General features: G+C 32.7%; 1 protein-coding gene across 5 annotated transcripts in view; it reads left to right on the forward strand.

Annotated features, from left to right (window-relative positions):
• Nucleotides 1–2,328: 2,328 nt before the first annotated feature.
• LOC139500028 (kinesin-like protein KIF20B) overlaps nt 2,329–15,832 on the forward strand; it is a 55,031-nt gene continuing 41,527 nt past the window's right edge. For all 5 annotated transcript variants that reach the window (XM_071288724.1, XM_071288725.1, XM_071288726.1 and 2 more), the window contains exons 1-8: nt 2,329–2,422; nt 5,485–5,706; nt 6,442–6,700; nt 9,941–10,128; nt 12,172–12,292; nt 12,964–13,188; nt 13,509–13,620; nt 14,433–14,504. In XM_071288724.1, coding sequence (XP_071144825.1) covers nt 5,503–5,706; nt 6,442–6,700; nt 9,941–10,128; nt 12,172–12,292; nt 12,964–13,188; nt 13,509–13,620; nt 14,433–14,504 — 1,181 coding nt within the window. In that variant the 5' untranslated portion in view covers nt 2,329–2,422; nt 5,485–5,502. The remainder of the gene's footprint in view (nt 2,423–5,484; nt 5,707–6,441; nt 6,701–9,940; nt 10,129–12,171; nt 12,293–12,963; nt 13,189–13,508; nt 13,621–14,432; nt 14,505–15,832) is intronic.

Below are 15,832 nucleotides of genomic sequence, written 5' to 3' on the forward strand. Positions count from 1 at the left end.
CTGATATAAAATAAAAGAAAATTAAATTGTTTTATATGCCGTATATACAAGAACTAATATTATTTTTGAAATGTTTAGTCTTCTTTTGCATTAGTTGTTAAATCCTTGAAGGGAAGACCGTAGTTCACTAATTTCATGGTTCTTATTAAATAAACTACAGGCTAACCCAGAAACATTTCAAGCCATAAAGATTGGTAGTAAAAACAGTTAAAAACAGCATAGTCTTCAACTTAAATGGAAACAACGTCAAATGCGATGATGAAGTAAAACTACTTGGAGTGAGTGGCCATTGATTTTAAGCCTGACTTTAACCAATACATATTAATATAAATATTAAGATCACACTTGGATAAACTGGCAAAAATTCTTTCATCATGTCGAACCTAAGTTATGCCCACTCACATATCAGTATTTGTATCGAGCGCAACACATCTTTTTTGAGCTGCAAGAACAAGCTCTCAGATTCATCTCCAATGCCGGATTACAATAACTCACACGAATAATTACTTGAAAAATTTAAACTTCCAACACTTAAAATCAGAAACATGAAAACCATGGCATTAGAAACTTACAGAAGTGTGTCCAAATCCAGTCCAGTGTTCTCATGCCAATAAATCCTAGCCCACAACTACGGTGGCCTACGGCACTCGTGAGTAGTTAAAGATAAATTTTGATTTCATTCAACAAATCAATTTATGACCTGCATGTACGTGTCGCTTAGAATACAGCCATATACCAAATGGTCGATTTTTAATCAGCCATGTAATTAGCTCTATGCGATGTTTGCAAACATTCAACTGAGGCAATTCTTAATTGATATGGGAGAAAGGAAGAAAGACCATTCACAATTTGTCTAATATTTTGTCTCTCTTTTAATTAAGTTAGAAAAAAACTTTCAAATGTTGTCTGCTTGGAGTCACTAACCGAAAAGAAAGAAATAGCATAACTCAAATATAATATAGTCCTGCACCACGTGATTTGTACTCGTGGAGCTTACATTAGAATAAATACCAAATATGTTATATAGTGACACTATAATTCAAAACGTAAAGATCGAAGGCACATAGAAGAAAAAGATTTTTTTTTTATTTTGCAAAAGGGTGCCGGGGTAACCCGTTCTATGTTCAAAATATACATGAAATATTTGCCACTGCACCTTGTCTGTTTTATGAATTCTAACCCTGAGTTCTCTATCTGTTACATGACAAGAAATCCTCGCTCAAAACTCCGTAGGAATTCAGTCCTATGGCAACCATTAGTAGTTAAAGATTTGATTTCATTCAACCAATTAATTTATGAAATGCATGTACGTGTGGCTTAGAACACAGCCATATCCCAAATGGTCAATATTGATCATCCGTGTAATTTGCTCTCTCTGTGATGTTTGCAAACTTTCAACGAAGGTAACTTCTTGACATGTACACACTATATTAAATTTTAAAGATAAGTCATATTATTTTAGATATAAACTCACGTTGGATTTACTACGACCAAGAACTACAAGGTATGACTTATTACCTGTAGCTTTGGCTGGCAACAAACTCTCTGTCGAAACATGCACGGAGCATCTGAGTCTTAACTTTAGAATAATTCAACAGTTTATTTCAACATCATGAACATGGTGTTAATTAACGTTCTTCATATAATTGCTTCTAAAGCTCAAGTAGACAGTAACTTAGCTGTCCCACAGCTGAAGTCCTCTAGCCCTCGGTGTTCTCTTTGTTGTATGACTTTATTTCAATTGTTGGATTTAGTTTTCGTCTAGAGCTGTGCCAGCTAACTCAAAATGTGCTTTTCATTGAATTTTTTTTTATGAGTAAACATTTATTTTAGAATAAAATAATTTAAATTATGAGTAAATAAATCGATCTTCTGGTTGGAAATTAAACGAGATCGTATAAAACAATAAATTAAGTTTGTCCAATTTGCATTGATAGAATACTAGGATACAAAGGGGGGTTCGTTTGACTCACAAACTCGACTTTAACAGTCACAATTCGAACAGAACATCGACTTTAACAGTGCTTATTAGTTTTCAAGGGGGGGGGGGGGGGGGGGGGTCGTCCGAACCCCTCGAACCCCCCCCCCCCCTGGCTACGGGTATGTATATATATATATAACTAGCTAGTACACTGACTACACTGTTACAGTAATTTATAAAACTATTTTTTTTATTATGTCAATTGTGAAAATTTTTGTTGAGAAAAAGCAAAAGTTTACTTTATTCAATACAGATTTCACCAAAGAATGATTTTGCGTCAGAACGGGAGTTTAGTGAAGAAAGTTACGGTACGAAACAAATATGGTCCGAAATTGCAATAATCTAGAGTTGCTTCCCTTGAAAGACTTTTTTGAAAGCTAGTTTCTGATTGGTTATTTTAAAACAAGCGGGCTATAGGAACATCGAAGAAGATAAAGAATGGTAAATAATACAGAAAATTTAATAATTAAGAACACCCTGAAATGATCATGTTAAGACACTTGCCTCAGAAGTAAGAGAGTGTTTAAAAAATATGTTTGAACATGTGACGTCGTTGTAAACACAAGAGAAACGTGTCCGATAGGCGATACGTTTGATATCACTGCCACTGGCACTGGGAAACAAAATTTAAAAATTCTACAATAGTACTTACTTGCTTTTGATGCCGTCTATTTAGAAATTTAGATACCCTATATCCAATTGATATTGATTTCTCGTATCAGTAAACAATCTGTTTAGAAATCTGTTCACTTCTGGTGGAACCAAATCTTTAGGACTGAGTCTGAGTGAAAGCAGTTTATTAATCTTACATAGTCTGTAACTGAGTGCTGGATCACTCCACTATGCCCAGATCTTCAGTTATTTGCTGACTTGTTTCGGTTCTGGTTCCTGTGTCAGCTTTTATATTATGCTTCCTATCCTCGTGTATTGTATTTTCGACCCACTAACATATTTTTCCGAATTTCCCTATATGTTTGAACATAGACATACCTAATATTTTGAGAGTCACTAGTATACTTGTGCATAAAATAATTGTATCGGAGATATATTTCGATCTTTAATTTATTTTTGCATTTGAGTTCATTAGATCGATGGCACCTTTGTTGACAAAAACAAGCGTCTTGTGTTTTCGACCTACCTAAAAAACGGGACAAAAGTCGGAAACGACATGTCGTACAAATCCAGAATTGGTTATAAATTAGATACCAAACTTTATATCAAAGTGTTAGAGACGATCAAACTTATGACTTAAAGAATTAGATGGTTAAATATACAACTATAAGATATAAAATATTATTTTGATGTCTTTTTTGGACAAGTTGTACACATTTCAGAATGAGGCACTTTTGAAGCCTTGTATGGTCTTGTATACATTCATGTTTTTGTTAAATACTTTGGTTAATCCATTGTGAAGTGAGGTTGGTGAGTATTGTCTGTAATTTCCACTGACCACTGTTTTTTCTGTAAATAAAATTTAACTGATAGTTTATTTTTCGGTAACAAGCTGTAAGGAGCATGCGTATTTCCATATTCAAATTAACTCAAAGTATTACAACTAACCACCTGACAGTCATGTGACTTAATGATCTTGAAGTTCACTTTGCATGCAAAAAGACCTCTGCCTTAAGTTTAGACAATTCGTTTATTTTAGACCGATTCTTTTGGAAGGTAAAACTAGTATTAGTGAAAAGGGTACAAAAATGTGATATCAAATAAAAAAACGTAAATACTTAATATAACTTTATTTGAAAAATCTTCACCACACGTGGTATCATTTGCTATTGTTACTAAGTATAGCAGCCGAATATGACGTCATGCAGGCATGTGCAGCATACAGGACTTGAAAGTAGAATTAGGTCAAAAACGTCAGACAGTCGAAAACACAATACGAGACGATATTATTCCACATAAAATCTACTGAGTAAAATTCTTTGTACGTAGTGTTGAACTTTCAAATACAGCTTGCAATCATTTATTTTTGGTAACTCTGCCCACCTTAGGCTCCTGTATATTTCTTATATTAATTAAAAAAAAATGCATTAAATTTTGTTTAAATCTTTTCACTGAAAAGTCAATGTTGCGTATTATCTTTTTTCTGCTAAGATACATCTGAAATGATTAGAAAATCAATCAGATAAATGGGTCACCAGCGTTTTTCACAGAAGTGTGATTGTCCGGTAAGTCCGCCAAGTCCGCCCATGCGTAGTAAACATGTATGGAGGAATGATTTAGGCCCAAAAAAATATGTCTGTTTACGGTTACCCAACCGACCCTAAGCCATTTTATTTCCATAGTTTAAAAGTGAAAAATAAACTGAACTCGTGTTAAAAGTGAAGAAAGTGTTGCCTGATACATCCCAATGTTCATAATCATGAATACAATAGCTGTTTTAAGGAAATTCGCGACTCGTGTGATGAAATAAACATTTTCCCAATCAATAACAAAGGGAAATAATCCAATCATTAAAAATATCGTTAAACTCGGACCATGGACAACTCGGACCACAGCAAGACGGACCGCACAACTCAAAATCATGGCTCAAAAAATAAAATGGAAATACCGACCTACCTACCCTATTTATTTTGATGTAACCTTAAACAGACATATATTTTTTTTGGCCTTATCATATTTTAACGAATAAAAGATGTTTCAGTGATGGACTAGTCCAAGATTACTCTGACGTCCAACGGCTCCAATCTCTGACTAGTGATGGCAATATGAAAGGAGAATGAAATATAAAAAAATAAAAGTCAATATGATAGAGAAATTGATAAAAAGGAAAACAAACCAAAATGTGAAAACCTTTTTTTTTATTATTAACATCAGAAAATAAAGAAAAGTAAAATATGAATATAAAAAAATATAAGAATCTAATAGAATGGTTAATACAATACAATACAATATTTTTATTTTCCAAATTAAAGGGCCCATTAAGAGCATAACATTAATTACAACATGACATAAACATTACAGAGTGATTAAAGAAACATAAAATAATAATTGAAATTCAAATGCATGAAAAAAGGATCAGTGGTCAAGGGGAGATAATTTTGATATATTTTAGAGTATCTAACTAATTAAGACTGGTTAAGACATGAGTATTCTCATAACAAAATTGCCATCATTCAGTATTCTAAAATGCAGCGAAGACACCATCATCCTTGTCAATAACAAATATTTTTTTTATCACTTGATTCAGTCCCTCTTAAAAGTGATAGTCCCTTCATTTTGGGGTGATTTCCTCGTTTGAGGGAGCGATCCCAACCCGTTATATTTATCACAATTAACCGATAACCAGAAAGATTTTTCATACATAGATATTTCATTAATTTGAAAACTCCCATTACTTTTACATTTCAATTGTTTGCATTCTGTGTATTTTTATTGTGGTTACAGAAAAAACTATGGAATTTGAATTCAAAAGTTACACTAAATTTCTACATTAACATTATGTAAATATTGAGATAACCTGACGAGAATCAACAGGATGATTTATTTTTCAGTAAGAAGATACATAAACAATGGCAGGAAGGACAAGATTGCATTCAGATGTTGTGTTTGGAGACACTACTCAGGACGATGATATCTCCTTCAGGAATCCTAAGAAGAGGATATTGTTTGACGAGGAGAATACTAATACACCTGTGGAGATCTCAGAACACATGAAATGTTATCTCAGGATAAGACCTTTCTCAGAAGAAGAAGTAGATAGCAAGGAAGACCAGGTATACTGTTCAGTAGAATACACAAAGTAAATAAAATCTGTACAAGGGATCAAACTGGGTTTTACTCACGTTTCTTGGCATCCCTAAATGTCAAAATGTTAGACAGAGTCATTCAGTCACACAGAGATTTCGGATTTTTTGGTTGAAAATATAGTAGAAATTTCTTTTCCAATCAGACAAACTCTAAAACACTTTGACGCAAATTGGATTATGTGACAGTGTACATTTAGTATATATATAAGTCTGAAAATTACACCAAACAGTGTTAGAGTTAAATTTTATACTGACAAATTTTTGTCCGTCCCTCAGCGGGATTCGAACTCACACCTTTGTTATTTATATATAAAATATTGTGGAATAAATCCTTGCTATATATATATATATATATATATACAGATGTTTTATAAAGACCTTATTTAGATAAAGTTTTATATAATCAATTAAAGCAAGTTGTATCCTCAATGAATTAATTAAGCATGAAAAGTTCCGACTGTAATATTTTAAATTGCATTTTTCTAAAGATTCCTGTGCTGAATACAGTCTTGTAATAACAATACACAAATTTACGTATGTACCATCATTTACATCATAAGGTATTGGTTTTGTTACCTTGTCAAAACTAACTAAGATATCCTTTGTCAATTTGTTATGTTAACTACTTTGAAACATGCATACATATAAACGAGTACATTATAAACGAAGTTCATTATATATATGTGTATCTTTATTTTTCAGAAATGTCTTACAATTGAAGATGAGAACACAGTAGCCACACATGCACCAAAGGAATCCCATACATTTAAAAACTGTACACATGGTCTAGGAAAAACTACTCATAAGTTTAAATTTTCCCGAATATTTGATTCGGTAACAACCCAGAAAGACTTTTTTAATGAGACAATGCTTGGTCTTGTTAAGGACTTCATTGATGGACAGAATTGTTTAGTGTTTACTTATGGTGTAACAAGTTCTGGCAAAACATACACTATTCAAGGTAACTATGTGTTTGAATACATAATCTTTATATTATGTCAGGAATAATTAAATATACCAAACCACATGTAAAGCACATTTTTAGCTCACCTGGCCCGAAGGGCCAAGTGAGCTTTTCCCATCACTTGGCGTCCGGCGTCTGTCGTCCGTCGTCGTTAACTTTTACAAAAATCTTCTCCTCTGAAACTACTGGGCCAAATTAAACCAAACTTGGTTACAATCATCATTGGGGTATCTAGTTTAAAAAATGTGTGGCGTGACCCGGCCAACCAACCAAGATGGCCGCCATGGCTAAAAATAGAACATAGGGGTAAAATGCAGTTTTTGGCTTATAACTCAAAAACCAAAGCATTTAGAGCAAATCTGACATGGGGTAAAATTGTTTATCAGGTCAAGATCTATCTGCCCTCAAATTTTCAAATGAATGCGACAACCCGTTATTGGGTTGCTGCCCCTGAACTGGTAATTTTTGGGAATTTTTGCTGTTTTTGGCTATTATCTTGAATATTATTATAGATAGAGATAAACTGTAAACAGCAATAATGTTCAGCAAAATAAGATTTACAAATAAGTCAACATGACCAAAATGGTTAGTTGACCCCTTTAGGAGTTATTGACCTTTATAGTCAATTTTAAACCATTTTTCGTAAATCTTAGTAATCTTTTACAAAAATCTTCTCCTCTGAAACTACTGGGACAAATTAATCCAAACTTGGCCATAATCATCTTTGGGATATCTAGTTTAAAAAATGTGTGGCGTGACCCGGCAAACCAACCAAGATGGCCGCCATGGCTAAAAATAGAACATAGGGGTAAAATGCAGTTTTTGGCTTATAACTCAAAAACCAAAGCATTTAGAGCAAATCTGACATGCGGTAAAAGTGTTTATCAGGTCAAGATCTATCTGTCCTGAAATTTTCAGATGAATTGGACAACCTTTTGTTGGGTTGCTGCCCCTGAATTGGTAATTTTAAGGAAATTTTGCTGTTTTTGGTTATTATCTTGAATATTATTATAGATAGAGATAAACTGTAAACAGCAATAATGTTCAGCAAAGTAAGATTTACAAATAAGTCAGCATGACCAAAATGGTCAGTTGACCCCTTTAGGAGTTATTGCCCTTTATAGTCAATTTTTAACCATTTTTTCGTAAATCTTAGTAATCTTTTACAAAAATCTTCTTCTCTGAAACTACTGGGCCAAATTAAACTAAACTTGGCCACAATCATCATAGGGGTAACATGTTTAAAAAAATGTGTGGCGTGACCCGGCCAACCAACCAAGATGGCCGCCATGGCTAAAAATAGAACATAGGGGTAAAATGCAGTTTTTGGCTTATAACTCAAAAACCAAAGCATTTAGAGCAAATCTGACAATGGGTAAAATTGTTAATCAGGTCAAGATCTATCTGTCTTCAAATTTTCAGATGAATCCAACAACACGTTGTTGGGTTGCTGCCCCTAAATTGGTAATTTTAAGAAAATTTTACTGTTTTTGGTTATTATCTTGAATATTATTATAGATAGAGATTAACTGTAAACAGCAATAATGTTCAGCAAAGTAAGATTTACAAATAAGTGAACTTGACCGAAATGGTCAGTTGACCCCTTTAGGAGTTATTGCCTTTTATAGTAAATTTTTAACCATTTTTCCGTAAATCTTAGTAATCTTTTACAAAAATCTTCTTCTCTGAAACTACTGGGCCAAATTAATCCAAACTTGGCCACAATCATCTTTGGGGTATCTAGTTTAAAAAATGTGTCCGGTGACCTGGCCATCCAACCAAGATGGCTGCCATAGCTAAAAATAAAACATAGGGGTAAAATGCAGTTTTTGGCTTATAACTCAAAAACCAAAGCATTTAGAGCAAATCTGACATTGGGTTGAATTGTTTATCAGGTCAAAATCTATCTGCCCTGAAATTTCGGATGAATCAGACAACCCGTTGTTGGGTTGCTGCCCCTAAATTGGTAATTTTAAGGAAATTTTACTGTTTTGGGTTATTATCTTGAATATTATTATAGATAGAGATAAACTTTAAACAGCAATAATGTACAGCAAAGTAAGATTTACAAATAAGTCAACATGACTGAAATGGTCAATTGACCCCCTAAGGAGTTATTGTCCTTTATAGTCAATTTAGTTCATTATAGATAGAGATAATTGTAAGCAGCAAGAATGTTCAGTAAAGTAAGATGTACAAACACATTATCATCACCAAAACACAATTTTGTCATGAATCCATCTTCTTCCTTTGTTTAATATTCACATAGACCAAGGTGAGCGACACAGGCTCTTTAGAGCCTCTAGTTTCACTGTAGCTGTAAGATAAAAACAATATAAAAGAAATAAACTAAATAATCATCCCATTTATTTTAATAAACTAATGAAAGCAGCATATATTCACTTCTTATACAAATGATTGTTTCACTAAGAGTTATTTATCACAATTTGTAAATCTTTCTTAACCCGCTACAACTTTTGGCTCCAGGAACATCCAAATTTTCATCAAAAACATGACATATCCAGAATTTTTTCAGGAATAATAAGTTTGATAGCCTTATTACATGTATTATTTAAAAAAAATTATATATGTACTTCTGGGACCATAAGCATGATAAGCATGATAAGCAGTATTATAAGTTGAAAAATCAAGTGGAAAAGATGAAAACAAAATATTTTTTTTACCTGACAGAAAAATTATGCATTCTTTGTTATTATCAATCTGCCTTCATTATCATGATTATAGGGTTTCATTGTTTAAGTATAATTTAATAAAATAGTGTTTACAAAAAAATGCTTTTTTGCTCAAAGAAAAAAATAATATGAACTGGTCAAGGCCATTCATCAGTCAATGTCAAGGTTATGTTAACGTTGTTGACATGAAATCAGCAAGGATTTATTCCACAATATTTTATATACAAATAACAAACTTTAGTTTAGATAACATGAATAATGAAATCATGTATATACATACATATTTCAACAGAAACAACAAAAGATGCACAATGTGCACACTTGAAGCTTTAGGGATACGATCTGGCTCATTTGTTGAAAAATGGGAAGGTGTAAATTCCCACTAGACAATTCTGTTTTAGTGTGTGTTTTTTTAAGTGATCCCAAACTAAACTACAGATCACTAAACATTTTTTTCCAGGCTCTCAAAGTTTGATATATATAGTGAATGTAATGATTGTTGTGTGTCTGGGCCTTCCAATCTAACTAGCAATTTACATTTCAGGAAAACCTAAAGATGCAGGAATTTTACCTCGAGCTCTAGATGTGTTGTTTAACAGTATAAATGGTAAACAGTGGCCTAATAATAACCTGAAGCCTAAGATGTTTATGGATGTAACTAGACTGTCAGCTGAGCAAGCAGCACAAGAAGTTAAAATAAAGGAGAGGACATTGAAGATGGTTACATTTGATGTATGTTTGGAAGTCATAAATGCTAAACATGTTAAAGGAACTATGTAGGCCTCATAAATTTGATAATTCTGGCCTCTTTTCTCTTCAATTTTCAACAATTTAACATTATACTTTTTTGACAAAGTTCTGTATCAATTCACAATGATTTACTTTCAGTTACAAATATTTCAAAGTCTATCCAAACAGTCATTGGAAAATTGTGCTTAAACCAAAATCTAATAATAATGCAGTCAAATATATTTCACAAAATCCTTTACAGCTTTTACATTAATGCTAGCAAGACAAATCTTTGTTTGGCTTGCTTGCTTTGTTTGTATCAGTGTTTGCTCAAGCATGGCAATTAAGATAGGCGGGGCTTCAGCTTGTATACATCATAATTAAAGTTTATTGGACGTTATGTTTGAGGTTAAGGACACTAATTTTTAAAACATCCCATGACTCATATTCTCAAATGTTTCCTTACCTGTAAATATACAATACAGACAGGATTTTACTTCGTCGAAATAATCTCCCCATTACGCCAGTTTATTTTCACAATCGTAGAAATGGAAGACAATTTTTTTTTCTTCAAATATCCAACTTAAAGACTGTCGTCAAGCACTTTTAGTAAAATAGCTATTCGAACACACCTACTCTGATTTTGTGATCCATTGGATAGGTATTTCACTTCACCCCTATATTTCATCTTTTAGTACTGTGATTTTTTTTTATGTTATAAAGTCAACCTGTAGCTTTGCTATATTAAAATGATACAATCTGAAGCGAGATGATGTATCAAATACTCTTGCTTTGTACGTTTTCAAGACAAAATATTCATCTCAAACACACCCTAACATAAAAAATGTACACTCAATTTCCTCTCGATACAATTGTTTCCCATTTTTTTGAATATTTTCTTGAGTTACATAATGGAAGGGCAGACATGGAAATAACTGACTGAACTAATAGATTGATATGTTATAAAAAAAAACAATATTAGGTCAATGCTGAAGGCCAGTTTCTCAGCCTCATACAAGAAAAAAGTTTATATTTTTCTTTCATTGACAAATTATTGTATTTTTACAGGTGAGGAAACATGTGAGACTATTTGTCATGTGATTAGGTGTCCTTAACCTCAAACATAACGTCCAATAAAATTTAAGTATGATGTATACAAGCTGAAGCCCCGCCTATCTTAATTGCCATGCTTGAGCAAACATTGATACAAACAAAGCAAGCAAGCCAAACAAAGATTTGTCTTGCTAGCATTAATGTAAAAGCTGTAAACATTTGAAACAATGACATTTACTTTAGCAGTAAGCAGAGAATAAATTGGATCAGATGCATTCTAAATAGAGTGGAATGAATTAACTAGCATGATTTAAAACTTATACTAACTCTATTGAATATAAAGTGAGGCATTTGCACCCTGTATCATCCAAGCTTCTTCATAAATAAATAAAAGAGTTACCGTGAAAATGTTTAGAATACAATGGCTTGGACACTAATGTTATATATAAAAATAGAAGATGTGGTAGGATTGCCAATGAGACAACTCTCTACAAGATACCAAAAATGACAACTATAGGTCACTGTACGGCCTTCAACAATGAGCAAAGCCCATACCGCATAGTCAGCTATAAAAGGCCCTAAAATGACAATGTAAAACAATTCAAACAAGAAAATTAACGGCCTTATTTATGTAAAAAAAAATGAATGAATAACAAATATGTAACACATCAACAAACGACAACCACTGAAATACAGGCTCCTGACTAGGGACAGGCACATACATACATAATGTGGCGGGGTAAAACATGTAAGCTGGATTCCATACATATTTCCATGCTCCTCAAACATCCTTGCTCTCTTCCATGATAAGACATGCTTACTAGTATATGTTGACAGGTGCCTAATAAATAATGATGTTGTTAAAATGTGTGTAAAATACTTAAGTTAGATTTTGGGGTCCGTTTTCTTTAAGTTGTAAATATTGAATGTTGGCTCTAGATGATGTGTCTTATTAAAGTTTTTTTAATCTTGAAATGTCACTTTATTTTACAGGAACCTGATGTGATGAGCCTTCTTGGTGATGATGCCTCAGACCTGTCAATAATAAATAATACTACTACATGTTCAGAAAGTTCTAATGCGTCATATGGTCCTGCTGGTAGAGTATCTAAAGGTATATATATATGTATATATACAACTCGCCTAAACATCAACCCAACAATGTTAGATCTGTAAATTTGCTTTTGCAAATTTTTTGTTCTTCCCTCTCTGGGATTCGAACCCATGCTACTGAGATATAGTGACACCAAATTGCCTGCACTGTAACCGGTGCGCTAGACCATGACCACCTGGGCTTGATAAAATAACGCTTTCGGTGGCTGGGTGTTACCTTTCCACTTCAGTTTTAATCTAGCATCATACTACATATGTACATCATATATAAGGCATGAAGATGTTATTTTTACAGATCAGCTAAATTATCTATGATAATGGATCCTACACACTAGTAGTAAATACTTGTTCATTTATAAAGAAACAGTCACATACATTTTTAATTTTATTTCTTTTCCTAATAAGCCTTAAACATGACCATTTTCCCTTATCAACCAACTGATCTTTAGCAATATTCATTCTCTGACCAGTGTACTGAAAAAAAAACACTATTAACAATGACACTGTTTATGTTTCATTCACGCTCAAAGAAGTATATTTTAGCCCATGAATTTTGAGTAAAGGCATCTTTAAAATGTAGTTTACTGTTTTAAAATAACTAGTAGATATATATTTTCCCAACTGAACAATTCTTTGTAAATGTGTTCATTAAATAACAATGTTGTTTTGTAGATTCATTGGATGAAGTATTTTCTGACCTGGAGAACCGTGTTCGTGAGGAGGCAGCTGTCAATGTAGAAGACCAGGGTCTTATGAAATTCTCTGTTTGGGTCAGTTTTGCTGAAATTTATAATGAACAGATATTTGATTTGTTGGAACCAATACCAAAGAAGAAAACCACACGACGACCTGTTCTACGACTGAGTGATGATAGAAATGGTAGTCCTTATATAAGAGGTAAGAAGAGAGAAATTTTAAACATTATATTCTCACAGTGTGACATTGACTGGTCAGCCACTGGACTTTAAGCAAACATCAATCAATCAATTTTAATGTTTACATAAAACTAACAACAGGCAATGACAGATGAGCTCAAATGATTATTTTAACAAACAAAAAAACAATATATATACCTGTTTTCGAAGAAGACCAAAGTGTAAGTCAATTACATTTGTAAATGAACCAATCTTATAAAGTGTAAACCTATATAAACATTTTCATTTTATTTTGTAAACATAAATCATGTAATTCACTACTAGTAATTAATACTGTTTAAGGTTTAAAAGAGATCCATGTAACATCAGCTGATGAAGCTTATAACTTACTGACTGTGGGACAGAAAAATCTACGTACAGCTGTCACCAAACTTAATCATCAGTCATCTAGAAGGTTTGTAACAATTAGATCAACACACTCTTTGGATTTTATTATGTCAAATACAACCACCCACATAAGACGGAGACATTTTATTTTCTGGACTCTGTATTTTGCAAATATCCTTTAACAAGCTGTAAGAAATTATTGTCTCACATACTTCACTTACATAGTGATGCACATTATAAGAGTTATTGATGTAAAACATGATTTTCACAGTGCAATTTGAAAATATGAGAGCATCTCTTGATGACATTTATACTATAGCAGTTTTCCTTCTGACACTTGAAATAAAAGGAAAACCACAAGAATTTTGATTTTTTTGGCAGGATTAGCTGTTTTGGTGAACATTGCAGTACACACGAATACAATCACATATGATAAAATTCAAATGTTACTGTCTTTATTTCAATATTACCAATATTTCATGAGAAAGAAATATACATTAGCACAACATGAGTGCAAAGAAAAGTTATGTATCATGTATATAGCTTTACAGTTATCAAAATCAATATTCAAGACATTGTTTTTATCAATCCTGTTTGTCCTTCACACTGCAATCAATAACCAAAATTATATGTTTGTGTTATTACACTTATATTATTTATAGTGCTTTGAATAATGCAAGAGACAACTTTGATAGTATTTAGATATTTATAGCGTACTTTCATGTAAGTATAAAAAAAGAAGATGTGGAATGATTGCCAATGAGACAACTCTCCACAAGAGACCAAAATGACACAGAAATTAAAGAGGTTCAGTTATATTGCTGGGTATTGTAAACATTTTATGAATTGTTTATATAATTTGATTTATATATATTTCAGTCATTGTATTTTTAACATCAAGATTTTACGTGTAGTTGACAAAGGAAATCCAAATCATGCACGGGTCAGCATGTAAGTACTTAAACATATTCATATTAAAGATATGATTCTGTTCTCTATGTTGTTATAGGCCAAAATGAAAACAATTCAATGTACTTTTGAGATCTGTTCAAGTTGGAAGTCATGATAAATAATCCTTTTTGAAGACTTCATATTTTGATTTAGGTCAGAATTTATTAAAATATAAATGTAATTTCATAGCAAAATTAATGACTTATTATAAAAAAATATAGGAGGGAGAACTAATGAAAATTTAACAACACAAGATGCTGAACACTGCTTGAAAATTAAGGTAGAAAATATGAAAATGACATCAATGCTACTATATTCCTCAGAAATAAAACCTAATTGGCACTAATTTAGTTACGCTGGATGTTATTTAACCCTCTATTGAATTAAGAATTACTATGACAAATGTCCAATGATGATTTTATCCTTGCTCACAGATAGCTGTCTCTGGTCAGCATGTAGATAAAACCGGCCCCCTGAGTTAAACCATGTGAGGTTCAGCTTGGGGCTGAGGACTTATTCTTGTGTGTCTAAATTTTATGATCCCCTTATATGTACTACAACAATCATACTAGCTTTGTTTACAGAATGGAAAGACTTGTGACTGTTTTTATGCCCCACCTACGATAGTAGAGGGGCATTATGTTTTCTGGTCTGTGCGTCCGTTCGTCCGTCTGTCCCGCTTCAGGTTAAAGTTTTTGGTCGAGGTAGTTTTTGATGAAGTTGAAGTCCAATCCACTTCAAACTTGGTACACTTGTTCCCTTTGATATGATCTTTCTAATTTTAATGCCAAATTAGAGATTTTACCCCAATTTCACGGTCCACTGAACATAGAAAATGATAGTGCGAGTGGGGCATTCGTGTACTGAGGACACATTCTTGTTTCCTAAAGCTTTATTTTTCTGTCCCATTAAAAAAAAAATCTACAGACTATTGGTAGCTATCTCAATAGCTATTTTTTTAGTACATGTTCACATACAAATGGAAATTTAAAGATGAACAACATTTATACCAAATAATATCATTCATTTAGATGGCATTTTACCAGGATTTCATGGGGGAAAAAAATGTTAAATTTGTATTCTGCTATTGATATCAAGGATCTAACAACAATTGTTTCTAGCATGTCTAGCCTTTTTCAATACTGTTAACCAAGTCAATGTTTGAAGCTCTATTGTTTGAATAATTACTGTGTCAAAAGTCCAATGATGATTTTATCCTTGCTCACAGATAGCTGTCTCTGGTCAGCATGTAGATAAAACCGGCCCCCTGAGTTAAACCATGTGAGGTTCAGCTTGGGGCTGAGGACTTTTTATTTTGATAAGCATCA

The sequence above is a fragment of the Mytilus edulis genome, chromosome 13 (assembly GCF_963676685.1).
Source record: "Mytilus edulis chromosome 13, xbMytEdul2.2, whole genome shotgun sequence".
NCBI lineage: Eukaryota > Metazoa > Mollusca > Bivalvia > Mytilida > Mytilidae > Mytilus > Mytilus edulis.